The sequence below is a fragment of the Heliangelus exortis genome, chromosome 2 (assembly GCF_036169615.1).
Source record: "Heliangelus exortis chromosome 2, bHelExo1.hap1, whole genome shotgun sequence".
Taxonomy (NCBI): Eukaryota; Metazoa; Chordata; class Aves; order Apodiformes; family Trochilidae; genus Heliangelus; species Heliangelus exortis.
In genome coordinates this window covers 3663390-3690910 of record NC_092423.1, presented here as the reverse complement: position 1 = coordinate 3690910, position 27521 = coordinate 3663390, and the positions used below count along the sequence as shown (strand labels likewise).

The following is a 27521-nucleotide window of genomic DNA, read 5'->3' as shown; positions in this document are numbered from 1 at the left end:
AGAAGAAGGGAGTTATAATTGCTTTTTCCAGCTCACCTTAGGAAAAGGGGGGGAAAAAAAATAAAGGAGAGGCTGCTGCTCTTCTCTGTTGGCATCTTGAGAAGAAACATCCTTTGAGCAACCATTTATTTACAGAATAAAAATAACATCTTGATTTCAAAGGGCAGAGCAGTTCAGAAGCACAAGGTGCTCTCCTCCCTCCCCAGCCATCAGTTTTTGCTCATCACCTCCTTCTGCCTGCCCAAACCTTCTCTTCTGCTTCTGCCCTCCTGCCAGGGCCACACCGTGGCTTCTGCTTCTTCTGCCAAGCCCAGGGATGAGTTCTGCAGCCCTGTAACCATCCCACACCTCCTGCTGACATTTCTGTGCCCCGAGCCAGCAGCTCAGCAAGCTCCAAAGTTAAAAGGCCAAAAGGCAAAGAGTAGGCTCTGACTTTCCAGTAGAAGAATCCTGCTGAAGAATTTGAGGCTCTCCCAGAGCTTCTTTCCCCAGAACTTACTCCCTGCTAAAGATTAAGCCTCAGAGAGTAGAAAATATTTCACTTTAGACACATTAGAAAGGAGTGGAAGGATCCAGAGCTTTACCCATCATGTTTTGCTTTTGCTGCATCTCCTGGGAAGAAACAGGGAGAAAAAAAAAAATAAATAAAATCACAGACTCACAGAATGTTAAGGGAAGGAGGAGAACTGTGGGGATCATCACCTTGGCCAAGGCCCTGCCAGGACAGGCTGACCCAGAGCAGGTGGCACAGGATGGTGTCCAGGTGGGTTTTGAATATTTCCAGAGACTGAGACCCCACCACCTCTCTGGGCAGTTCCAAAGTAGCCAAGTTCCTCCTCATGTTGAGATGGAACTTCCTATGGATCAAGTTTATCCCCATTACATCTTGCCCTGTCCCTGGGCACCACTGGAAAAAGACCCCTTCTCCTGACACCCCCCCTCTGAGTATTTCTAAGCATCCCCCAAGCCCAGTTTGTTCAAAGCTGTTGGATTTTTACCAGACTCTTTGGTTCCTCCTTAAGGAGGCTCCTCCGAAGTGTCCCTCTCCCAAAGGACATTTCCCACCCCCTGAAACCATCACATTCAGCTGGTGGGAAAGCTGAATTTTGTCACATCAAGGCATTCATTCCTATGGAGTCAGAACCTTTAGCCAAAGTGGCTAAAATTAGCCAAAGAGAAGTCTACAAGCTCCCAGTTGGGACTGGTAAGCAGGACTAACTAATTCCATTAACTAGCTTGGTTCTAGTAAGAGATGAGGCTGAAATTTTAACAGCAATCTACAAAATCTCCCTTACTGCCAGGCAGCTGGGAGAGAACCTCTGGGACCATGCTGCATCTTAATTCCTAAACTTCAGCACTCCAAAGTGCAAGTTTTGCAGGAAAAGCCATAAAACATGATGCTGAAAAGACTTTTAAAGCTACAGAGAGATAATGCCCCAGCTGACTGCACTCTGGGGCTTGGATAAGTTTCCATGAAGGCTTCAGAACTGGACACAGTACTCAAGGTGGGGGTGCTTCTATTCTACTCTTGGGAGACCTCACCTGGAGTACTGGGTCCAAATCTGGAGCCCCCAGTGCAGGAAAGACATGGAAGTTCTGGAGAGAGTCCAGAAGGCTGAAACAGAGCAGGCTGAGAGTTGGGGTGGTTCAGCCTGGAGAAGGCTCCAGGGAGATCTAAGAGCATCTTCCAGTGTCTGAAGAGGCTACAGGAAAGGTGAGGAGGGACTTTTATCCAAGGTCATGGAGTGACAAAATTAAAGGTAATGGCTTGAAACTGGAAGAGGGGAGATTTAGATGAGACATGAGGAAGAAATTGTTCAGTGTGAGGGTGGTGAAACACTGGCCCAGGTTTCCCAGAGAAGCTGTGGCTGCCCCATCCCTGGAAATGTTCCAGGCCAGGTTGGATGGGGCTTGGAGCAACTTGGGCTGGTGGGAGGTGTCCCTGCCCATGGAGAGGGGTTGGAGAGGGGATCTTATCTTCCAGGTCCCTTCCAACCCAACCTATTCTGTGTTTCTATAAATGTATTTATAAATTTACAGTCCAGAAGATAAATCTGGTGTCTCTTCAGTGTGTAGATGATGGAATAAAAATCATAGAATCCTAGAATTGGTTGGGTTGGAAGGGACCTCAGAGATCATCAAGTCCAACCCTTGATCCACTCCCACAGCAGTTCCCAGCCCATGGCACTGAGTGCCACATCCAGGCTCTTTTTAAATAATCCTTCCTAAATCCCTGTGAACACAACACATCAGTGTAAACCCAGGGAGATCTCAGAGCACACTACCTCTGAGACCAGAATCCTGAGTTCATATGGGGTTTTCTTTCTGCAGGAGACCCCGTGCACCCCAGCAGGCACCACGACAGCATCCAAGACCTCTCTGGTTTTGAGGCTCCTTGTTGAAGAGAGGAACTGAGCTTGTTCTTAAAGTGCTTTGATCACTGTCATGTGAACCACTGAAGATGCACAGGAAAATGAGATGGCCAATCAGCCTTGTTTCTAATCCACTCAGCTATTTCAAAACCATAAATGAAGACAACCAGTACAAAAAAAAGCCATTTATTAGCTATATGTACATATATACATATACATGCAAATTCATTTTATACACATTTACACAGGTTCAATTATTAATACAGTGCAAAATGTCTAAAAAAGGTACCAGCCCACCTTCTATAAACTTAACAGATCCTTGGGAGGAAGGAAAAAACACCCACAAAACCCCAAAGGAAATTATCATCTTTATAAAGTGACTTAGCACTGCAAATCCTTAAATTAATGAAGTTTATTTTTTGCCAGTTTTCTTGCACTGAGCTGCTGGGTGAAGAAGAAAAAGAGTTTCCAAATGAGTTATCTTGAAAAGTGCCAGAATTAAGGAGATGCAATCCAAATGACATTAAACAGTTTAAAGCCAAACAAAAAGGGATGGATTCCTGTTGGGGGATTTGATTCAACCCAGGCATAATCCCACTTATGCATCAGATTTCATGTACTCAAACTGCAAGTCATCTTTTTTTATTAAATCTTAAAGCACTGAGATCAATGTGAATTATCCTATTCCCCTGGTTATTTCACCAGAAAAGTGTAACCATATAAATACCCCACAGATCTAGAAGCCATCCAAAATCCTCATATGAAAAAGAGGAAAAAAATAGGAAAAGAGGAAAAAATTCAGCCTCACCCCTGAATCCCATCCCCAACCTACAAATGTGCAGACACTGACACCCATGTTGTAATCCACACAGATTCCTTAATATGCTTTACACATATTACAACAGGAGGAAAAAGAAAAGGTTGCAAAGGGATTAAAACTAAAAACAGAGCATCCTCCATCTCAAACCTGCATGAAGGCAGAACTGAACCAAGTGGTTTTGTTTGATTTTACTGAAACATTTTCAGGGGAAAAAAAAAAAAAAAAGAATGTCTCAAACAAAAGCTGAATGTAGCCTTTACCCACTTTAATTATGTGACTTACACAAGATTTCTGAACACTTTGTTCTACCACTTGATTGCAGAGCTGTTGTTAGCATCACCTGGCCTGGGGATTTGTTTGTTTTGGGAGAAAGCAAACAGTCAGATGCTCAGGAAAAAACAGAAACATCACAGTTTCTTCCAGACAGCTCAATACAAGGTGAGATAATATCAAAAGTCAAAAATGACAAAAGTCAGACAATGTCCACTGGCTCCATGCCCCTCTTGTAAATGCTCTGCTATAGCCTATGGAGAAAGAATAAATCTTTTTTGGGCTCTCCAGTCAGACTGAGGCTACGAGGATGAGAGCAGGGAGCTGGGTTGTATCACTAAGGTCCTTTTCTCACTCAGTTGTGTAAAATACTTCATCCTTTCCCCAAAGATTAACTCCTCATGGTCACCTCCTGGGCTGATATCCATCTTATGCTCCTGGAAAACACAGTCACCAGACACCAGCATCTTTCACAAAGTGTTACGTTTTTGTCGTAAGGTTTTGGGGAATGTCTTTTTTTTTTTTTTTCAGATTTTTTTAGTGGGTTTTAAAAATTGTAACAGAAACTTAAGTTGCCTGCAGTCTCTAAGAGCACCCAACCAAGTAAAAGTGGGGCTAAACAGCATGAAAATTTCCAATTTGTCAGTATGAAACCCCCCCACATCTGTGGGGTCATCCGGGTGTTTTAAGGCCAACAGCTGAATTCTGGCTTCATTTCTCCACTTACACCCTGGCAGAAAACCAGGGTAATGACAAACAGCTTTAATCCACTCTCTTATAACCCTGTTCCCTTATGGCACACTCACTGCTCAAGCTGTTTTCTTAACTGGCTGGCTAAAATATTGCTCCATCAATGCTACTTGCCTATGTCTCACAGCTGAAAGGATTTAATTGGGTTACTTACAATAAATGGGCTAAAATGGGATGGAGGAGAAATACCTACATTTTACTACCAGAAAAAGCTTGGCACCAAGTTTCTTGACATCCTAGAAACTGTTCAGGTTGTTGGGCTGCCTAATGATGCCCTTTTTGCATCAGCTGCATCACAGAAGTGCTTCCAAGTTATATCAGCACAGGCTTCTGGTCTGTAAGTCCACTGATTCTGATGTTTTGCATCATGAGGTTTTGGGGAAATTCACTGAGATGCAAGAAACTAATTGTGTTAATGGTTTCTGCAAACTCAGGAAGACAACTCTGCATCATCTTAATCTCTCTGCAACCACCAGAGGTAGAGACTATGTCAGAGGAAAAGAAATCTTTGGTGCAAGATGCCTGGTGTAAGAAATGGGGAGACCAGAAAGCAGTTTCCTAAGAAAAGAAACAGAAAATCTAGGACCATACTTCCACAGTAACACAACTACAGGTCTCTACATCTTCTCAGTTTGAATCTCTACAACCTTTCAAGGACAGCTGCACCAAAATATTATGCACTTTTTAAAAACAGACAGCCTAAACTATTCATCTGTGCTCTAATATGCCCTTATGCAGCTTATCCCATTACATACCAGAATGCCCAGTGCAGCAGAGGTTAAGAACTTCAGCTTTTAAGTACTATATTCCAAATTGCACAACAATAAATTCAGCTTGGTGTAAGAAAACACCATTAACTAAAGGTGTTTTATACAGTAAAGAGAACCTGCTCTTGCTTTCCATTACTGGAAATAGCTTTCTACTCACCAGTTACCCAATTTTTTTCAAAAGGTGAAAGAGTCAATATTCTGTCATAAATAGGCTTGGAAGATTTATTGGCTGTACAGACCAAGCAAACATGGAATTACCTTTATACTAAGAGTGACCTTAACCAAGGAAATAAAGGCCATTTGATCTGAAAGATCACTTATATCCACTTGGTTTATTTTATGCTGCCCCAAGCCTATCTGCAATTACAAATGAGCACAGACTTAACTACCATGCACTGTTTAGCCAGGAGATTTTTATAGCCTTTATGTTTAAAAGCACCAAAGCCTTTTCCTTTCCTTCAAAACTTAAGAAAAATTACCCTGAAGCTCATCCTTACAGTTTTTTCCCACTGATACTGATCTCATCCCACAATGGCAAACAACTCCTCTACTTATTTTACCAAGAATATTAATGCTTTAAGAAATTTCACAGACAGAAATGTTACCCACCACTTTGTCTTCATTTTGCTAAACAATTTTAGCATTTTCAGAAGCACTGGCAGGGCAAGAAATTGAGCTGCCAAACTGTTGCAAAGCCAGTAAGACAAATAGCAAAAGGCTGCCTAGATGGTATTAGTCAAGGAGTAAAAATCTGTTTATGGTAAGGACAACCTCCATTTGTTGATGATACCTGACAAGATTTACCATGTACAATTACCACGTTGAACCCAGCCACATTCCTCACTGGATGTTTGACATGATTACAGCACCCTACTTTATTCCAAGTTGCTTTTGAAATCTCTTCCTTGCAATAACCATTGTCACAAACCTTTAAAAATACTCCAAGCTATTTTTTGTCCGGTTTAATACAAAAAAAAAAAAAAAAAAAAAAGTTGTAAAAATACAGTATCCCCCAAAGCTGCTTTTTTTTTTTTTATTATTATTATTATTTTTCATACTCCCCAGTCAGGCTGTTTCTCCACAAGTTGCCTTGTCAGTATCTGATAAGAGGAAAGAGATGCCACTCCTATGTGAAAGGCAATTTGCCAGAGGTTCCTTAAGCCATACAAGTAAAGGTTGCAAAAACAAACAGAGAAAAAGAGTACAAATGTCTTCACCTTCCTTGCTGAGCTGTAGAAGAGGTACAAGTAACACTGCAAAAGGATCAGAGAGAGAGGGTTAGCATTCAGCTATGGAGATAGAGAGAAGAAACACAGCTGGGAATTGCTGGCACAGCCACTGCAGTGATTACCAAGAAGCTCCAAGGTTGTCTTTAACTCCTGTGTTGAAAGCTCCTCCAAAGGCTGGAGCAGAGGCCCCAGCCCAGACCCTCCTGGGTAAGCACAGCAGTCAAAGTCTGTCAGCACAAAAAAACCCCAAAACTGGCATCCTTCCTGCCTGTCTCAGCATGGTTTAAAAGAAAGCTGAGTCAGACATCAAAAACCACCTCTGATTCTTCGCAAGCCAAAGGCTCAGGAGCAGGAAAACAGCACAACTGAACCTACTTTTATTTTATTTGTTCTTGGAGTAAGTTAAAAGACTTCATTCTCTAGACTTGCCTTGGTAGAAAGACCATCACTTCTGCTAACAGGTTTAAGCTGGGGGGTTGTGGACTCTTTTTCTTTTGAAATTCAAGGGCAGTTAGAACCCATTTGCTGAGCATGTGTGAAGAGCAAAAATCCTTACAGGAAAAAACTAAAAACCTCACAAAGTGCTGGCACAGGAGTTACTTTTTTAACTCAGGCAGTAACAGATCAAGCTTTCTCACTTCAGGTCCCAGTTTCCAACTGTGCTGATGACACAAGCAGGGATCAGTGTGTCAGAAAGCACTTCACATTTCAGCTTTATTTATGCACAAGCATTTTGGGAAGGGACCTGCTATAAATTAAAAAAGGCTAAGAGAGAACTCTTCTTTATTTTGCTTCTCTAGCTTCAGGTACTAACCCAAAAAAAAAAGCAGGGCAGAGCCTGTCTCTGTGAAGAAAGACTTGCATCAAGTCTTTAGAGCCAAATTACTATCTCCATCCTAAAGCTCTGCCATGAGCAGAGGTGGAAGAAGGCTGAAAGGCTCTCTGCAGATTTTAAATACCACAGATAATCAGAAGGCTGCAGACAGTGGTTCCCAAGCCATTAGCCAAATGCCACAGCCCTGCTAATGAATTCACTGCAGGCACCATGTTATTCCTTCTGGCAACTGTGTAGTAACACAACTACAGCAGCTTCCTCTGATGAGTAGCTAAAACTTGAAGGTTTTGCAAACAACACACTGCCCTCAAGTTAAAAGTTGCAGACCACAGTTTTAAGCAGCTGAAAAATCTTGCAAGAAAAACCCTTTTGGGGTGCATAATATTTTCCTCATTCAAACTCTCCCACATAAAGAAATCAAAGAAAAAAAATCCATTGGAAAAAAAAAAAAACATCTAAGTCAGGGACTACATTTGTCTCAAGGTTAAAAGCAGTTTTTAAGGCAAAAGTCTGCCAGGAGACAAAAGTCAGGGAGACATGGTGCCTGTCCCTTTGAGAAAGAAACCACCTTTGGGATGGCACTTATTCCTCACACTCAGCCCCCTTTAGCACATCAAAACATGAAAGCACTGCAAAAGCTTGCAGCTGCAATTTGGCAAGGGTCAAATTGTGCCTTTGTGCTGTATTTGTGCCACTTCACTGGAAAACCTAGAGAGGAGACTAAAAACCAACTTGTTCCTCTGCTTAGCTGAAAATCATTTTGTCTTGTACATTGTAACATTAAAATAATCAGAGAGCATTTTATTTAGGTAACATACCTGAAAAACACAGGCTAGAAAAGGTAGAAAAAAGGCTATCACATTTCCAATGCCTTCATGGTCCTCCTGTTTGGGTGAAAAGAGAGAAACAATTTTGTCAGCTACAGTTTAGAGCAAGTTCTGTTTGATATTTTAGAACACTCTAAGTCATCAAGGGTCTCTCATCCTAGTTTGTGCTGATTGACTGTAACAGTGTTAAAAAGCAAGATCAATATCATTTAAAAAGATACCAAGAACTGGGACTTGTGTGACAATTCTTGCTAAATAAAACTGCCAACACACAATTAGGTCAGGTTTTTTTTTTCCTTTTTTAAAATTTTATAGTTTCACATTAGTTTAAAAAAAAATGTATGCAGTTGGAATCATTTGTCTCTAGGATTATTAGAATTATTTATTCTAATTATTCTATATTATTTCTTCTATTATTTATAGAATTTATTATTTAGAATTATTTTATATCCAGAACAAAATACAAGAGTTTGGGGGGAGAAATCCAGCCAGAAGACTGAAACTTTTCTCCAAACTTCAGTCTCCCTAGAAAAGAATTAAATACAACATGCTGTGATAGCAAAAAAACATGAAGTCTAGCAAGTGAGTGATCAATTGTACATTCCCTGCCCAAACAAAACATAATTCTTGGGGAATTATGCATGCAGAACAGCCACCCTTAATCTGGCTGCCCAAATAACTCTCTCCCTTCAGCTCAGTTTCAGTTTGCAGTTCCATCAGGGTTACCTGGAATGAATACTCTGCTAGGTGAACCCCACGGATGAGATTCAAGGCTCCACACATGATGTTCAGAACAAGGGAGAGAATCCCCAGGGGAGTCACAGGCTCCATTCTGTAAGTAGGGACTTAATTTAAAAAAAAAAAAAAAACAAAAAAAACACATTAGTGAAAGTTTGCACCATTACTTTGAATCTTAACATCACTCAATTCAGCTTATTTGGGCTTAAAGCATTTTCAAAACCTTTCATGCTTGCTCCCAAGACCAATTATGAATAGAAAAAGCTTTTTTGGGTTGAATTACACTGATAGTTCTTCAGACATCTAGCAATCAGCAAGAGCTCTGGAGGATTTTTGAAACAGATCTAAGCAAGAGAATTTGGTTTTGAGCTATTTGGCATCCAAGCCTCCTTTTATGGGGCAGGTAGCTCTCTTTTCAGCTTTTTTCAGATGAGCCTAATGAACACTCTTCAGAGGCCAAGAGAAAAGCTGGAGAGGCTTTAGGCACCCAAAGGCCTGAGAACAAGCTTAGATTTCTGACACCCATAAAAGCAAAGCAGTGATTCAGCTCTTTCTCAACCTGTAATGATGTGTTTCTGCCCACTGACAGGCTCAGGGTTCACTCTGTTTACCCAGGAATTTAGTTCCACCTGCATAGCTCTCACACAGCACTTGGTGCCCTCACAAATGATTTTAGGAGCCAAGGATTGGGCTGCTCTGCTGCTGGAAAATTGCTGTAGGAGTTGTCAGGACAAAACTCCCCAGTCTCAACAGGGAAACATCTGTCCCAGGACTGCTGCTCTTACCTCTGGGCCTCTCAGGCTGCCAAAACATGCTCAAAATTGGAATTAAACTGGATGCTGGAGTTTTTGGCCCTCATTCCACAGTGCATTGCAATGTCCTTTCTGCCCAAATTTCACAGGTAGGGAACTGTGAAACCTTTCTAGGGAAAGGTTAAAACTAGGGAACCTTTCCTAGGTTAAAACTAGGGAACTAGGGAACCTTTCTCATCTTCTTCACTACTACTTAACACCCACCCCCCCAAAGGCAATTTATTCAGGCCCATCTAATGATACATATCTAATAAGGTGAAAGCAATTATTTAAAAGTGTATTTAACTTTGGACTCTGATGCTTTTAATTCAAGGGTTTGGCTGTCCAAAAGTTCACCTCTTTTTTTTTTTTTTTTTTTTTTTTATTCTCTGGCTATACCAGTTAGACTGACAACAGATACCACACCTAGATACTCACCTACATTTCCTCCCTGCTCTGGTATCACCACAATTAGAACACTGCCAGCATAACAATAAGAAGGGTAATTTGCACCTCAGAGCCCAAATCCAGAGCTCCTCCAATGCCATCATACATTAGATACAGGAGAGAATAAATGAGCCCTCAAGAATTCTCCCCAGCTCCCAAGATCTTCTGCCTCCTCTCCAGCCAAGCCAGCTCCTGACTGCTGGAGATAAACCCAGCCCAGCAGAAATTATCTCTGCCTTTGTTTCAGTGACAAGTGAAACACTAAAAGCTTAAATATTTGCAGGACTGCATGGTTTAATTACAGAGACATTTGTGTTTTCTTCTTTAGGAGAGATTTTGATGGATAGATGCAAAAAAGCTTCCAGTATCTGAAGGGGCTACAGGAAAGATGGAAAGGGACTGTTTGAAAGGACCTGGAGTGAAAGGATGAGGGGCAATGAAATTAGAGAAAATGTGAAATTAGAGAAAATGTGAAATTAGAGAAAATGTGAAATTAGAGAAAATGTGAAATTAGAGAAAATGTGAAATTAGAGAAAATGTGAAATTAGAGAAAATGTGAAATTAGAAAAAATGTGAAATTAGAAAAAATGTGAAATTAGAAAAAAATGTGAAATTAGAAAAAATGTGAAATTAGAAAAAAATGTGAAATTAGAAAAAAATGTGAAATTAGAAAAAATGTGAAATTAGAAAAAATGTGAAATTAGAAAAAATGTGAAATTAGAAAAAATGTGAAATTAAAGAAAAGCAGATTTAGAATGGATGTTAGGAAAAAGTTCTTTACCATGAGGGAAGTGGAAAAATGGCCCAGGTTGCCCAGGGAGGTGGAGGAGGCTTCATCCCTGGAGGTATTTAAGGTGGCTCTGAGCACCCTGATCTGGGTGAGGGTGTCCCTAATACTGCAGGGCTTGGACTGGGTGACCTTTGGAGGTCCCTTCAAACCCAAATGATTCTATGATTCTAAGTTTGGTGCTAAATTAATATAAGGATATAAAGGGTCTTCTATAAGTGGCTATGCAGTTAATTTGTCTGGCCTGAATTCATCCAGCTATCATTTCATCCTCAAAGCAGCTGCAAAAAGGAATTGTATTAATTCCATTTTATATATGTCACATTATGTAACATTCCTGCACACTTGCCATACACATACTCACTTAAATAAAATCATATCAAGGTAATTTTGCTTTTTTTTGCTAGGCAGTGAAATTTAAGGCCCAAACAGCAGATGGAACAGAACCTGTACCAACATACTTACTCATTTACTGACCTGAGTATTCAGTTTTCTTAATATTTTCAATAAATCAAATAACATTGCAGCTATGTGTCTCTTTCTCAAAGAAATTTCCTAATAAAGAATCTTCCTTCTTCCCCATCTTCCTAAGGTTTACTTCAGAGTAAACTCTCAAAAAAAAATCACCTAGCAGAAGTATTCACTGCACAGGATCTCACAAGCTACCCATGTCCAGAGCTCCCAGTCCCCAGGGAATTAAAATAAAAGCCTCAGTATGCTGCTTCTGCAGCAAGGATGTAAAAGTTACACAACTGTGGGGTTGTTTTGTTTTGTTTTGTTTTTTTCCAGTAGAATAAAAAGAATTGCTATCACAGCTGCAGGGGAAATTATAATATCCAGTTGCTCAGGGTTGAGATCTGTGAAAACTGAGCTTTAAATTGTTGGCTGTGGAGCTTTATTTTTGCTGCATCATTCTGAAGTTTAATTCACCAGCTGAAATTGCACAGAACAAGTGAGATGGGTACTGCTGGGGAAAAATTATTATACTTCCTTGAGTGAAATGAATCATATTTTTATACAGATAATTTCATACTGGAATTGCTTACTATATTAAATAAGGGAAAAAGAGAGTACAAGCACTTTTAGTCCAAGGCAGCACCATTTTGCACAAACACAATTAAATGCTAACTGGGTTTCAAACTGATCTGACTCTTCAAGCAGAAACTTTGTGCACTTCAGAGTACAAGAACTTTATAGAAGATAGCACAGCACCCAGGAAAAATTCACCTGCAGGTTTGGACAGGTACAAAAAAAATTCTGTGAAAACACCCTCACACAATGAAGTAATTGAAACTTCTGCCTCTGTAGGATTTTATGAGCAGAGGCCTCTGGCAGCCTGACACAAATGCCTGGACCACACTCCCCTCTCTCTCCTCAAGGCACAGCACAAGGGGCTGGCAATGAGTCACATCCTCAAAGCTCCAGAAAAAGACAGCACCAGGAGTGGAAAATGAAATCAGTCTCAACCAAGTGAATATAAACACAAGCACACAAAAGACAGATATGAGACATCTTCACAAAACACCTTGAAAAGGACACAGCAAAGGACTCCCTGTGTGCCTGCAAAAGAATAAGAATATTCATCAAGGGGAGCACAATGCTGCATAATTTCACAGCATGCTCACTAGATGAACAGCACAAGCTGTTCTTCCACTTCTTAAAGGCTGTTCTGATGTGAAGATTCTCCCCTTTCCAAGAAAAAAACTTACACTTCACCTTTCTTCTCCCTACACACCCCTCTGTCCTCCAGAGCTGTATCTGCTGTGCCTGTATCCAAGGTGCAAGGTTTGCAGGGTGAAGCTTTGGCAGCAACAACAGCTGAGGCTGTGTAGGTGCTGATCAAGGATACAATGAATGCTTGTGTCTTGCTGGCAAGGGCTGGACTGGGTTTATTTAACAAAGGAAAGAACAAACAGAGGGAAAAAAAAGGGGAAAAAAAACCAAACCCTCTTGTTCTCATATATCCTAACAAGGTCAAAGCTGCCCTGATGTCCTGGTTTGGGCCAGGATAAAGGTGATTTTCTGTCCTGTACTTTTGCTTTCAGCTCAGTCTGAACAGCAAGTTTCTCAGTCAGTGGCTGCTCTGGGACTGATAACTCTGGGTGTTTAGAGTTACAGCTGGGAATGGGCTGCAGAACCAGGGACACTGCTCAGCTCTGAGGAATATTTTACCCTCCAGGAGAATAAAGAGGTCCCACCTGAACCCCTCCTTTGGGGAGGAACAGACAAGAGAGATGCCAGAATTGACCAAACAGAGGATTCCATCCCATACACCTCATCCTCAGGAGAAATTTGAGGGATCATGAGGGCCAAGCCAGCTTCCAGCTGCCTGCCCTTCCTGCCTTTCCTGCTTCCCTTCCTTCAGCATCCTGGGAGGATTCCATCCCTTCCTCTGCCTGTGCTCCTGATCCATCCCAGCCTGAATCTGTGTGTTCCTGCCTCCAGCTCCCAACTGCTGCTGACCCCAGGATTCCAGCCTGGACTTTCCCAGGGCTGCCCTGCAGCCTCGGGGGTGACCTGAGAGTTATTGGGGGGAAAGGGGGGAGGAACCTGGGATCAATTTTCCTGTAGATCTGTATAGATTTAGTCATTTTTCCTATTTCTCATTCCTGTTTCATTAAAGCTGTGTAGTTTAGTTTCCAACCCATCAGTCTCTCTCCCTTATTCTCTCTCCTTTCTTTATCAGGGAGAGGGGGATTAATAGGCAGCATCTGGTATTGGGTTTAATTGCTGGGTCAGTGTTAAACCCTGACACTTGACTTTTCACACTGAAATGAAGGATCACAAGGAATGTGATCAACCAGCTCAGAAGAAGACAGGAGCAGCTACAGCCATGGAAGGAGACTGATGTTTTGCTCATTTCATTGATCCACCTCCACTACAGAATGCAGAAACAATTAAATTCTGCTCTCCTGCAACTGCAGCACTTCCAGGAATGCTCAGGAAGGCTCCTGTACAGCAGAGCCACAATATAAATAACATTAACATGGGGACAAACACTCTCCACACAGCTAAACTTAGAGCAGCAAAGTGGGATTCAGCTGGTGGGGAAGGATGAAGAGAGAGAGATATAAGCCAGGAAAGCTGACTCCAGCTGAGGGAAACAGATGATCATAAACATGATCCTTAAAATAAAAGCAGAACAATCTGTAAGAGTGTTTGGGTTAGACCAGAGAGAACAGCCAGAAATACAAAACCAGATGGAAAGTAAAAGAAAGCAATTAGGGAGATGGGGGAACTGAAAATGTATTTCTGATGTGTGGACAGAGCCTGCAAACATTCACTGGCACTGGAACTGTTCACACCAGTGCCAACAGCTTCACATCACAAAAATATTTAACCTTCAAGCAAAGTTCTGAGGAGCACTCAGAAATTCAAGTGGCAAATAACATGTTTTCAATTCTATTTTTTCTTCTGCCTCCTGGCCACTGCCCTCTATATTTTAAATTAAAATACCTGTGTGAAATTAGATTCCAGCTCCTCCAGCAGAAACAATAAGCCTGAGCAAGAAGAACTTAATTTTACTGGTGCTTCACAAGCCAACAACAAAAGAAAATGAGAAAAGAGAAGCTCATGGCACCTCAGCTCCATGTCAACCACCATGCCAACAGGGACATGGTTTAGTGGGGGATCTGGTAGTTTAGTGACTGGATCTGTAGACAGGTCTACAGTTGGACTTGATGATCTTAAAGGTTTTTTCCAACTTAATTGATTCTATAATTATTCTCTTCTTTCCTCAAGGCTGAAAAAACCTCATTCAGACTGTGATTACGTTTCTTCTGTTAAAGTTCACAACAAGCCATGAATTAGTTGAGCTTCTTTTGCTACAGAAAATCTAACAGAAAACTATTTTAAAAGTGGGAGAACCTGACATGGGAAATGCCAGCTCCAGTTACAACCAATTGTCCACATGGAGAAGCTGATCTTAGGCTGGAAAGAAAGAAGACAATGCCACCAGTCCTTAAAGGCTCTGATGCATTCCTGCTATCAACTAAAGCACAATTATTCCACAACTGGAATATAATTCCACACCTGGAATACTGGATCCAGTTTTGGGCTCCCCAGTTCAAGAGAGACAGGAATCTACTGGAAAGAGTCCAGGGGAGAGCTATGAGGATGATGAAGGGACTTGAGCATCTCTCCTATGAAGGACTGAGAGCCCTGGGGCTGTTTACCCTTGAGAAAAGGAGGTTGAGAGTGGATTTTAGGAATGTCTGTAATTATCTGAGAGGTGGGTGTCAAGAGGAAGGGGCCAATCTCTTCTCAGTGGTGCTTAGAAATAGGACAAGGAATAATGGGTTTAAGGTAGAACATAGGAAGCTCCACCTCAACATGAGGAGAAGCTTTTTGGCTGTGAGGGTGAGGGAGCCCTGGCCCAGGCTGCCCAGAGAGGTTGTGGAGTCTCCTTCTCTGGAGAATTTCCAACCCCCCTTGGATGTGTTCTGTGTGCCCTGCCCTGGGGGATCCTGCTGGGGCAGGGAAGTTGGAATAGATTTCTAGAGATCATCCAGGTCCAAGCCCTACCATTCTATGATTCTAAAGACCCTAAGTTGTTTACTATGATAGAAAGGCAATTTTTTTCTTGGGTTCCATACAGATTTATCTGTTCCCCAGTACAAACAGACCCATTACTGCTGCAGGTTTTTCAAAGTTAAGATCAGGAAGTCTCCTGGGTGCAGTAGTAACTTACCAACCTCCACATGAACACCTGCATGCCCACCATTGCTCATCCCATTCATCAGCTCTGTATCCTCCAGCTTCAGCTGAACTGGGGGCTGGAACTTCAGCTCCTCCTCAATCTGTTCCCTGTTTGCCTTCATCTGAGCCCCTCTTGAGAAGTTAAAATGACGTTTGACTTTCTGGATAACATTGTCTGAAACAACATAAAACCATGCTTCAACTCCTTCTGCAAAAATCAACTGCTTTAGGTAATTATTAATCAAACCATGGCATTCTTTCTGTTTGGGTTTTGTTTTTTTTTTTTTGATCGTTCTTAACTTCTTCTTCAGGTTTTTTCATTTTAGTTGCAGGTGTTAAATTCTGCTCTTGGTTAGGGAACAAAAATACCTCTCCCAAGTGTTTTACATCACACCCACTCCCAGGTTCCTTTAAGCCTCAACATCCTCCCTGCCAGTGGACTGAAAAAAAAAAAGAAAAAGCTTTCACATTGCAGGAAAGATGTTAACACATACCTTGAACTACCATGAGAAGCACTTCTACAATTCCACATTGCCTTTTAGCAATGTCAAGGATCAGATTTTTTTTTTTTTTCCAGCACAGAGATAAATTTAAATTAATTCAACCTACATTTGAGCCATGAAGCAACTCTGACTAGCAAAGGCAATTTCAGAGTGATTGGGAAGTCCAGGCCCCAGATGTACACACAGATCATCCTGCTTCACTCCTGACATTTTAAAACTTCACACCACTTCCAAGCAAATCCCTTCCCACCAGTGTGGCTGCTGGTTTGAGAGGAGCTGCACTCAGACTAAGGAGAGAACTTGTCTGAGTAAGAATTCTCACACCTCCAGAGCTGAAGCATCACCCTGGGGATACTGCTACTTCCTATTTAATTGTGCAAAGAGAGTGTCAGCTTCAAACCAGTTCAGTTCCTCAGGGGAAATAAAATGCAGAAATTTTATTTATTTTAATTTACTTTGCTAAAATAGCCTCTAAGTAAAACCCATATCCTTATGGTATGGTTGTGCTGGAAGATGTGTATAGGTTGATCACAGCATATGACATGTGTGCAATAGCTTGAGCAAGAGTTTTGAGGCCACACATGAGCCCAGAGGTAGCTGAGGCCTCATCCCTGCAGATATTCCAGGGATACTTCTCCTGGAGATATTCCAGGGATTCCAGGTGAGGCTTGGCAGGGCTCTGAGCACCCTGATCTGGTTGAGGGTGTCCCTGCTGACTACAGGGGTGTTGGACTGGATGACCTCTAGAGGTCCCTTCCAACCCAAATTATTCTCTGATTCTGTGACTTGATGTTGTGCTAAAATATACAGTGCTCCTCAGTGAAAAATCCTGTATTTTACCTCAAGTCAGCCTGCTAGAATTATCTGTAACTACAAGGTAAAAGGCTAAGATGTCAGGCAACAAGTGCAGCTTAGATCCAAATGCAGGAAAGAAGGAAATTTTAAAAATCCATACATTAGGCAGACTCAGCAACAATATTTAACATAATAATAAAAAAAATTTAAAGTCTCTTTTTTTAAAGGGCTAGAAAATCCCAAATTCCTACTCCAGAAAAGGAGTAATTTGGATTTTAGCATAAAATTACCTCATGCCTGACTGTGTCCTGCAGGGAAGCCACCCAGAATAGAAGATGGGTGTTTAATATCCTGTCCTTGTGGATTTCTCACTCTTTTAAGCATGAGCTTAACACTCTCACCAAAATCTAGATTCAAGATTGCTGCTAACCCACTGCAGTATCTCATCCTTCCCCACAAAAGAGCTGCTCACTTCAAGGGAATTGTTTTTCAGAGGTGTGAGGTTCAGTAGAGAAGCTGCTCTTTGGCAAGAATACCATTTGATTCAGGTTAATAAAAAAACACCAGATGTGATTATGAAGTATTATATGAATCAAAATCATGCCAGAAGTAAAGCTGCCCATAGTAATCCATCCTGCCTCCCTTTTTTCCTGTACCCATCTGTCTCCACTTGCCAGATTTTTTTCAGTTAAGTTAGAAAGTGTTTGAGCTGTGGATTTCTTTTTCTTCTGTGTGTGTTTATTAATCACCACAGCATTTTGTTGCTCTATTACAGGGGCTCTCAGGAACCCCAAAACCAATAATCTTAACAGCTTAATGAAGTTACAAGCCCTCCCCCTCCTCCTCCATGTGCCTGCAAAGGCACACACACCACACAGATTCATTTTTATGATCAGGCTTTGGCAAGGAGACATTATTTAACATCATAAAAATAGCAGGCACAGAATTTTTTTTGCTATTAGAGAAGAAAGTTACAAACCAAAGTCAAGAAAAGCATATGGTCTGGAAGCTAAACTGATGCTTGTTGTATCATAGGAAGCAGCAAATTCCCACTGAAGCTCTTCTAGGAAGCAAAATGCCATGATGGTTGGGTAACTGCTGGAACAGATTGCCATGCAGGCAATATCCCCAGAAGATAGGAAACTGTAATAGAAAAAACATCAATATATCTGCAATATTAACATAAAATGGTAAGAGGGTCACACAGAACATAAAGTGTGCTTTCTGTCAAAACATAATGTACAGACTGCACTGTAAGAGCAGGCTGCAAAAAATACTGCTCACAGTATTTTTACTATAATAGTCCTGCAGGCCCTATAAATCTAACACTTATTCTTAACTCATTCAGTGTGCATTGCCATACTAAAGACCACAAGATTTTACTAAATTGCTACAACAGTAAAAACTGAGGACATTATTTTCCTAGGCTGGCTTTAAATCAGGGTAATAAAAAAAAAAGAGCCAGAAAATGTAATAGGCAAGAAGATTTTGGAAGAAAACACAGGTGGTTTCCCACAAACAACAGTAAAAACAAGCAAGTTTGTTTGCAGGAAGAAAGCAGATGTGTTCCTTGCTTCCCTTGAATTTGGCAACTTCATATTAACAGCTTCTTAATTTGCACAAACCAAGATATTCAAAGACTGCTACAGATAAGTCATCTGTAGGGAAAAAAAAGATGAGCTTGGATCAGACACAGCACAATAAAAATTCTACTCCCTCTATCATTGAAGCAATATTTATGCAGAAGTTTCCACTCAGAGGTAGCCCCAAAACCTTCCAGGAAACTTCATCTCTCCAAAATGTCCTTAAGGATGAACTTAAGGATGAAAGGAATCACCCTCACTTCATTAAAAAAGATGGGAATCCAGTCCTGATGGCATCACCCTTAACATCTGCACTCCCACTGTCCTCACAATAATTAGGATTTGTAATTATCTCTGAATGAAGACTGAAGAAATCTTCCCTTACAGGTCAACAGTATTTCAGTATAAAACCTGAGTTTTGAAGCTGAATTATTACTCTATTTTATTTCTATTACTCTTTTTTTATTTCTATTACTCTATTACTCTTTCTATTATTTATATACTACATCCCTCTCACACAGAAATAGTGGTGATTTCTATTTGATCACATTTTGCTAGACTATATACTTGGGTTTTAAGGTTTTTGATTATCTCTGGGACAGCCCAGTTACACAGACAGCATTCCCTAAGTTCTTTTTCTCCCCAGCTCACAGCTGAGGAGCTGTAAATGCCTCAGGAAAAACCTTTCCTCAGTTGTCAATAATTTATAGCCCTTTTGCTAAGTATCTTGTTTGCACTCTTCTCATTTCAGAGCCAGGCACACAGCTCCTTCTGTAGAGACTCCAGCAGATTAAAAGCAGCAGAACATGTTAGCATTAAAGGGCACAAGTTTACTTTGAGGGAAAAGGAATTAAAATGCTAATCTCTGCTTTTCCAATTGATTCTTTGTAAATTCATGTACCTTCCTTCTCCAAACACTCCTGCAAAAAGGGGATACTTAGTTTTAGTTCAAAGTCACTTTCTCCACTTCCTAGGCAGAAATGCAACCACAAGCTAAACCCCATTTTCAGAACTAAAATCAATGGCAAATGAAAAACCTCTTCTCTGAATGAAAACTTTATTAAAAATGAAGAAAATCCAACAAGTAAAAGCAAAGATTTATCATTTGTCCATCCTGGCTGTTGTGGGTGTCCTTCAGGCCTCCACAAGACACATCCATCAGCCAAAGCTTTAAGAGACTTGAAAGTATTCAGAAAATGGGGTGGGCAGCAGGAATGAGGGAGTCAGGGCAGCTCCAGCCAGAGTTACAGCTGCAGGGGCCTGAGAGAAAGCATCAGCAAGACCTGACAGACACTGAAGAAAAGGGCTTTAGGCTGAAAAAGGGTTTAGGCTGAACTAATTAATTCCTTGGCACTAGGATGTCACCTTAAAAGGTATTTGTAGGAGTCCAAGATACTCCAATTGGTCATAGTAACAAGTATTAGTAACAAGTTTTAGGTTGGACATTAGAAAGAGGGTGATCAGCCATTGGAATGGGCTGCCCAGGGAAGGGGTGGATTCTCCATCCCTGGAAATATTTAAAAAGAGCCTGGATGTGGCACTCAGTGCCATGGGCTGGGAACTGCAGTGGGAGTGGATCAAGGGTTGGACTTGATGATCTCTGAGGTCCCTTCCAACCCAGCCAGTTCTAGGATTCTATGATTCTACACACTGTTAGAAAAAATTACAACATAAGAAGCAGTTCTTAATACAAACTTACTCAGCTGAGCAGGACCTGTGGTGCTGAGAAATCAGGTTTCAAAATTCTGCTTGGAGATTACAATTATGGGATTTCAGATGGGAGTTAAGGCAGTATAGAACATCCCTAATCCTGAAAAATTCAACTCCAATCCCCAGAACAACCATTTCAAAGATTAAAAAAAAAAATAAAAACAACCCCATAAACAAACAAATCCAGGGACTTACTGTATGCTGAGGTCATGTCCTTTTGCTGTGCCTCGACTTGGATACTGAGCCAGAATTGAGGATAATGCTTTTAATCTCTTCCTGCATTCCAGAAAGTCCTGGTTGAAATGAAAATCTGTGGAGGCTGAGAGGGGAAGTCCATCCCTCACCCGCACCACACAAGCAAAGAAGATCATGGACATTCTCCTCTGGAGTATTCATGAGGACAAGCTGAAAATGCAAAGTTTGAGGAGGTGAATGGCACATCAGGGGCTGGGAGATGAGTTATTTCCACTCCTATCTGCCAGCCAGGAATATGTCAAGGGAAGAAAAGAGTTTATTCACCACCTCAGCTGAACAGCTCTTTTAACACCTCTGAAATTGAGAGGCAATCAATCTGTCCTCAAAGGTCACAGCTCTGTCTGCTTTTTACCTCTCTCAGACAAAAAGGTGAATCAGGGGATCTGACAGGGGAATTATCTACCTGGGAAATACCACTGTTTGCCCTCCTGCTTCACTTCACTCATCAGAAATGCTGAGTAAAGCTCTTAAAAGGCATTTCTGGAAATTTGGCTGACTGCCACTCACATGCTGCATCTTCCCAGTGCTGGGAGCAGCTGCATGAGTGTTGCTGGTGTCTGATTTTCTAGTAGAACACAATTATAAAAAGAAATACTACACTAAAGCCCATCAGGCTCTTTTTATAGAATCACCTAGGACTAAGTACAGAATAAAAGTTGCCCTCTCTTGACTTCTTACAGGTCACAATCTCCCAGGAAAAGTTATTATTGGGATTTACCTGGTACATTCAGAACACACAGGAGATCTGTCCTTCAGACATACCAGGAGTACTCAGTGCAAGATGTCAGGAGACTAATGCAGGAGCTCACATAATCTCTGAAAGATAAACATAATGAACACTTAGTTTTAGCTCAAAGTCACTTTAAGTCTTTCTCCACTTCCTAGGCAGAAATGCAATCACAAGCTAAACCCCATTTTCAGAACTAAAATCAATGGTAAATGAAAAACCTCTTCTCTGAATGAAAACTTTATTAAAAATGAAGAAAATCCAACAAGTAAAAGCAAAGATTTATCATTTGTCCATCCTGGCTGTTGTGGGTGTCCTTCAGGCCTCCACAAGACACATCCATCAGCCAAAGCTTTAAGAGACTTGAAAATGGGGTGGGCAGCAGGAATGAGGGAGTCAGGGCAGCTCCAGCCAGAGTTACAGCTGCAGGGGCCTGAGAGAAAGCATCAGCAAGACCTGACAGACACTGAAGAAAATTAATGACCTCTATGTATGTACATACCTGCAGTGTAAAACCTCCTTGCAGTGGGAAAACATAGCCTAGGAAGTATTTTACCTAAAGAAAAACAAGCAGCTCACTTCTTTATCCAATATATCAATTCCCAGATGCATTCCAAGATACTATGAAAATTTATATAAAGTATTTCTGATGCCCCTAATTACTGTTTTTAAGTTATCTTAGCTTCCTGTAAAAGAAGAGAGCTAGAAATCAGCAGACTTGGACTGATGGTCACAAACAAGAAAGAAAAAAAATAACATAAAAGCATTTACTGTGCTTCAGGCAAGACACATAAATGAAGCATTAGGGGGAAAAAAGAAAAAAAGGAAAAAAATAACACTAGGAACTCAAACTTTTGATGGAATGAATGATTGCTTTTAACAACACTGTATCAAACAGCTTATTTCAAAGCTCCAAGTTCCTTTGAAACTCATCATCAAGTGTTTTTCTTGCCTAAGAGGGTAAGAAAGCAAAGCCTCTTTGAGTTCAGGCATTCAGAAACTCCCTTGCTTGTAGAGCTCCTCCAGGGTCTTGTAAGGGCTGAGTTCCTAACACCAGAGACACTCAGAGACTCTTGTTTGTGCCCCACAGGAATCACTTCCACAGAACTTGCAGGAACTGTCCCTTTGTCACAGGTGACTGCAGTTTGCCAGCATTTTAAAGCACCTGACAATGACCAGAGGATCTGACAGAAATCAGGGAATGAATCATAGAATGGTTTGGGGTGGAAGGGACCTCAAAGATCATCTTGTTCCAAACCCCCTGCATGGGCAGGGACACCTCCCACCAGCCCAGGTTGCTCCAAGCCCCATCCAACCTGGCCTGGAACACTTCCAGGGATGGGGCAGCCACAGCTTCTCTGGGAAACCTGGGCCAAGAGCTCAGCACCCTCATAGTGAAGATTTTCTTCCTTGTCTCATCTAAATCTCCCCTCCTTCAGCTTAAATCATTGCTCCTCAGCCCATCACTCCACACCCTTATAAAAAGTCCCTCCCCAGCTTTCCTGGAGCCACCTCCCACCAGCCCAGGTTGCTCCAAGCCCCATCCAACCTGGGCTGAGACACTGCCAGGGATGGGGCAGCCACAGCTTCCCTGGGCAACCTGTTCCAGGGTCTCACCACCCTCAAATTAAACAATTTCTTCCTCAAGTCCAACCTAAATTTCTCCTCTTCAGGTTTTTACCTATTTCCCTTGTCCTCTCCCTACCCCCCCGTGTCCAAAGCCCTCCCCCAGCTTTCTTGGAGCCCCTTCAGATATTGGAAGGTTGCTCTGAGCTCACCTGGGAGCCTCCTCTTCTCCAGGCTGAACAACCCCAATCCCTCAGCCTGGCTTCCCAGGGAGCTGCTCAGCCCTCTGAGCATTTCAGTGGCTCTGCTCTGGAGCTCTGTGTCCTTCTGCTGTTGGGGACTCCAGAACTGGACCCAGCACTGCAGGGGGTGCTCAGCAGATCTGAGCAGAGGGGGGGAATCCCCTCCATGTGCTGCTGTCTCTGCTTCTGCTGATGCCCCCAGGACCTGGTTGGTTTCTGGGCTCCAAGCACACACTGAGGGCTCCACCACCTCCTCCAAGTTCTTTCCTCAGGGCTGTCCATAATCCTGTCTCCTCCCAGCCTGTCTCTGTGCATGGAATTGCCTTCACCCAGGTACAGAACCTCACACTTGGCTTTGTTGAACTCCATGCAGTTTGCACAAGACAGCACATTGTGCTTCTTGGGAAAGCACAACTGCACACAATTTCCCTCCTTGGAAATACCAATTAAAACTACAGAATATCACACATCACTTGAAAAGTGCCATTTTGAACTTTTAACATAGAGATTAAAGAAGAATTAGCTGTTCTTTTTTCTCACTCTCCATCTCACAGCAGCCACTTGAGATGCAAAAACCACACCAAGCTCACTGCTCTTGTTTCAGCAAGCACCAAAGGGGATTTCAACAACAATCAAAATTACTGATTGTCAACTTGAAACCTCACACCAGTCCTCAGTGTGGTGTGCTAGGAACCACAAAACAAACTGCACAAAGCTGCTTCAGCTTTAACATAAAAGTGGAATGAAAACAAAAGAGCAAATTGCCCACTCAGAAATGCCACCTTTAAAACAATCAACTTTTAAGCACGGTTGCTCAGTACAACCCAGTTTCATGGCCAATGCTGGGTAGTGCTGGTGCCCTGGAACTCCAAAATATCTGGAACTTCCAAAGTTCCAAATATCCTGGAACTTCCAAAGGAGGCAACTGGGCTGGTGAAGGGACTCGAGCACAAGTCCTGTGAGGAAGGGCTGAGGGAGCTGGGGGTGTTGAGGCTGGAGAAGAGGAGGCTCAGGGGAGACCTCATCACTCTCTCCAACTCCCTGAAAGGAGGTTGGAGCCAGGGGGGGGTTGGGCTCTTTTCCCAGGCAACTCTCAGCAAGACAAGAGGGCACAAGAGGTCTCAAGTTGTGCCAGGGGAGGTTTAGGTTGGACATTAGAAAGAATTTCTTTCTGGAGAGGGTGCTCAGACATTGGAATGGGCTGCCCAGGGAAGGGGTGGATTCTCCATCCCTGGAGATATTTCAAAAGAGCCTGGATGTGGCACTCAGTGCCATGGGCTGGGAACTGCAGTGGGAGTGGATCAAGGGTTGGACTTGATGATCTCTGAGGTCCCTTCCAACCCAGCCAATTCTAGGATTCTCTGAATATCCCACGTGACAAAGACTGGAGGCAAAACACTGGACACCCCTCTCTAACTTTCAAAAACAGCCCCAAGATGGCCAGAAAAATGGAAAGGCACCAAACCAAGAAACCAAACACATTTTCTTAAATGTATCCAGCCTATGAAACTTACTGAAATCACTACACCACCAGCAGCAGCAGTTTAAAATGTGTATATGTAGATATATATTTATATATATTCATCACTAGGAGATCACCTACAGTTACCCAACTGCACATAAGAAGCTGTCCCACTTTCCAAGGCACACAAACTGTCATGCCCCAGGGAATTAGGCTTTCAGGAAACAGGAGCTGCCCAGCAGAGGGATTCTCTGTTCTGCTGTGAAAGCCCTGGTGTCAGTCACCATCAGGCAGACTTCCAAATGAAATGCCAGACTTCACTGGAAAAATGACTCAATGCTCCTTCCCTGGGGAACACACCTGCTGCAAAGTCCTAGCAGACTCTTGCTGCTGTGTTCATCCAAAAGGCTTTATTTTTATTGTTTTGTTTTGTTTTTAATCTACCTACCTGTGAATTTTCAGTGTTGCTGCCTCAGGAGATGAGGCTTAATGCAACCCAGCTGTAAATGCAAGTGGGATAAATATTTAACATGGAATCATGGAATTGTAAGGGTTGGAAGGGACATTAAAGATCATGGAGTTCCACCCCCTCTGCTCCCCACAGATCAGGTTCCTCAGAGCCTCCTCCAGCCCGGCCTTAAAAACTTCCCAGGGATGGGGTTTTGGCACCTCCTGTCCCATACTTCTTGGTTTTGTAAAGAGAAAGGCTGAGGCAGTGAATCAAAGCTTTACAGAGAGCAGGTGAGCACAACCTCAGGACATAACAACTGGGAAAGTGTTCACTGGTTCTTCCAGAGCTCCCACTCCCACTGTCTAAAGGAAATGTTTGTGGAGTTACAGCTCTCCAGGAAAGGAAAAAGGGGTGAGATTTAAGAAGAGCACCTGGAAAGACTGCTGAGGAGTTAAAAAAAAAAAATATATATATATATATATATATATACACATTTTGCATACTTCAGGGATTATGAAATGTAGCACAGGCTCAGCTAAAAGAGCCAAGAGCCAACATCACCTTGCAGAAGAGAGGAAAACTTAAAAATAAATCAGTGCAACTGCTTCACCTGTCTCCTACCCAACTCCTACCACCCACCACCCATCCCTGGAGCTCATCCAGCTTCCCACATCCCCCCAGCTCCCCCACTCCAGCAGCATCTCCAGGAGGCTCTGGATTTTGACAAGCAAAGATTCAAGAAAACTGAATTTTCTTTTCCCTGTTTCACAAGGCTGTTGTTAGTGGGACACCAGCAGCTGGTTTGTGCCAGAACAGTCACTGATATCCCTCCCCTTGTAAGTTTAATTACTTGGAAGCTAATTTTGCCAGCAAGGAACAAATCCATCCCAAATTAGTGGCCTAAGGAAGTGAAAGTGGGATCCTGCTGTTTCAGGCAGCCTTACCTGCTCCTCCTCCAGCTTCCTCCTGTTTGGAAATGATTTGTAGCCCAAAGTATCTGGAGCTGCTGATACGTGGCAGGCCTTTGAACTCAGGTTCTGAACTTTGCCACTGTTTTTTTGATATCAAAGAAGGCAGATATCAAACCCTGGGGGATGCAGAAGCAGTGACATCATGTCAGCTATTTTACTGGCACAAAGCAAACAAAACCTTGAGGAAAAAAAAAAGAAAGAATCAGTTGTTTCAGAAGAGCGAGTTACAATTTTTAACTGAGGTAAACTAAGCTTGGTTTTGAATTTTGGGAAGCATCTCTGTCTAACAAAACACTAAATAAAAGCTGTTTAGTGTAAGAGTCACACAAAGAGCAAATATTTCCCAGTAACAAACAAGACTCTCCCAGGTATTCCCAATTTTAGAAGTTGTTTGAAGTGCAGTTCAGAGAATCACAGAATTGTTACGGCTGGAAAAGACCTTTAAGATCACCACATCCAGGCATCAGCACCCACTCCTAATAAAATAAATTAATAATCATTCTAAAATATCAGTGTCTGTATCACCATGAGCATGTCCTGAAGGGCCTCATCTCGTAGAATCACAGAACTGGCTGGGTTGGAAGGGACCTCAGAGATCATCAAGTCCAACCCTTGATCCACTCCCGCTGCAGTTCCCAGCCCATGGCACTGAGTGCCACATCCAGGCTCTTTTGAAATATCTCCAGGGATGGAGAATCCACCCCTTCCCTGGGCAGCCCATTCCAATGGCTGATCACCCTCTCCAGAAAGAAATTCTTTCTAATGTCCAACCTAAACCTCCCCTGGCACAACTTGAGACCTCTTGTGCCCTCTTGTCTTGCTGAGAGTTGCCTGGGAAAAGAGCCCAACCCCCCCTGGCTCCAACCTCCTTTCAGGGAGTTGGAGAGAGTGATGAGGTCTCCCCTGAGCCTCCTCTTCTCCAGCCTCAACACCCCCAGCTCCCTCAGCCCTTCCTCACAGGACTTGTGCTGGATCCCTTCCCAGCCTCCTTGCTCTTCTCTGGACCTGCTCCAGCACCTCAATCTCCTTCCTGAGCTGAGGGGCCCAGAACTGGACACAGGACTCAAGCTGTGGCCTCCCCAGGGCTGAGCACAGGGGCAGAATCCCTTCCCTGGACCTGCTGGCCACGCTGTTCCTGATACAGGGTTTTAAATCCGTCCAGGGATGGGGACTCCAGCACCTCCCTGGGCAGCCCATCCCAATCCCTGACTTTTCTCAGGAAAGAAATTCTTCCTCAAATTTGGTCCAAACCTCCCCTGGTGCAACTTCAGCCCATTCCCTGGGGTCCTCTCAGTGTTCCCTGGGGAGAAGAGCCCAGCACCCACCTCCCTACAACCTCCTCTCAGGGAGCTGCAGACAGCACGAAGGTCTCTTCCCCAAATTAAAACATTCCCAATCCCTTCAGCCTCTCCTCAAAGGACTTTTTCTCCAGACCCTTTGGTTGCCTTTCCCTGAAATCACTCAGTGTTCCTCCATCCTTTCCATGAGCTCCAGGTCCCTCCAGGACCTCTCTCCATGGCTACACAAGGGTTACTCAGGCAGCCTCAAGGAGACCTCCAGCCCTTTGCTGCTCTGTGACAAAAACTCCTTCACAACCAGGATGACCCTGGGCTCAGAAGTGCCACTTTTCTCCAGGCAGACCTCACTCTCTGTACTTGAAAAAAAATCCACTCCAAAGGCTCTGGAAGCCAAAGCAAACCAGCACAGAGCTCAGGGAGGGAATTATTTGTAAAATACTCTGAAACTATTTTATCCAACCATCAAAAGCTTCCTGCTTTTGGCTTCACTCTTTAACAGGGAATGGCTTCTTACCAGGAGCCCCCTCAAGCATTCCTCTCCTCAGGTCCCCTCTCTCTAGAGGTGGCAGCTTGGACAGTTTCAGAGCCAACAAACTCAAATTATTTTGTTAGGTTCTGCTCTTC

General features: G+C 42.6%; 1 protein-coding gene and 1 long non-coding RNA gene across 7 annotated transcripts; one reads left to right on the top strand and one right to left on the bottom strand.

Moving 5' to 3' along the window:
- Positions 1 to 2545: 2545 nt before the first annotated feature.
- On the bottom strand, positions 2546 to 27521 carry SEC22C (SEC22 homolog C, vesicle trafficking protein). 6 transcript variants are annotated; one of them, XM_071734597.1, is made up of 9 exons: positions 25573 to 25777; positions 20899 to 20996; positions 20121 to 20330; positions 17612 to 17775; positions 15327 to 15509; positions 8600 to 8718; positions 7865 to 7930; positions 6200 to 6235; positions 2546 to 4600 (listed from the first exon to the last, which is right to left on the bottom strand). In XM_071734597.1, exons 3-9 carry the CDS (start codon positions 20300 to 20302, stop codon positions 4598 to 4600), a joined length of 753 nt encoding a protein of 250 aa, XP_071590698.1. In that variant the 5' UTR covers positions 20303 to 20330; positions 20899 to 20996; positions 25573 to 25777; the 3' UTR covers positions 2546 to 4597. The 6 variants fall into 6 exon arrangements, with proteins under 6 accessions (XP_071590698.1, XP_071590695.1, XP_071590699.1 ...); XM_071734596.1 differs by lacking the exons at positions 2546 to 4600; positions 6200 to 6235 and adding exons at positions 6260 to 6873; positions 27412 to 27521; XM_071734594.1 differs by having other exon boundaries at positions 2546 to 6235.
- Positions 4005 to 11440, top strand: LOC139791991 (uncharacterized). The gene is made up of 3 exons (XR_011724115.1): positions 4005 to 9522; positions 9588 to 10319; positions 10595 to 11440. It is a non-coding gene; the product is annotated as an uncharacterized lncRNA (long non-coding RNA).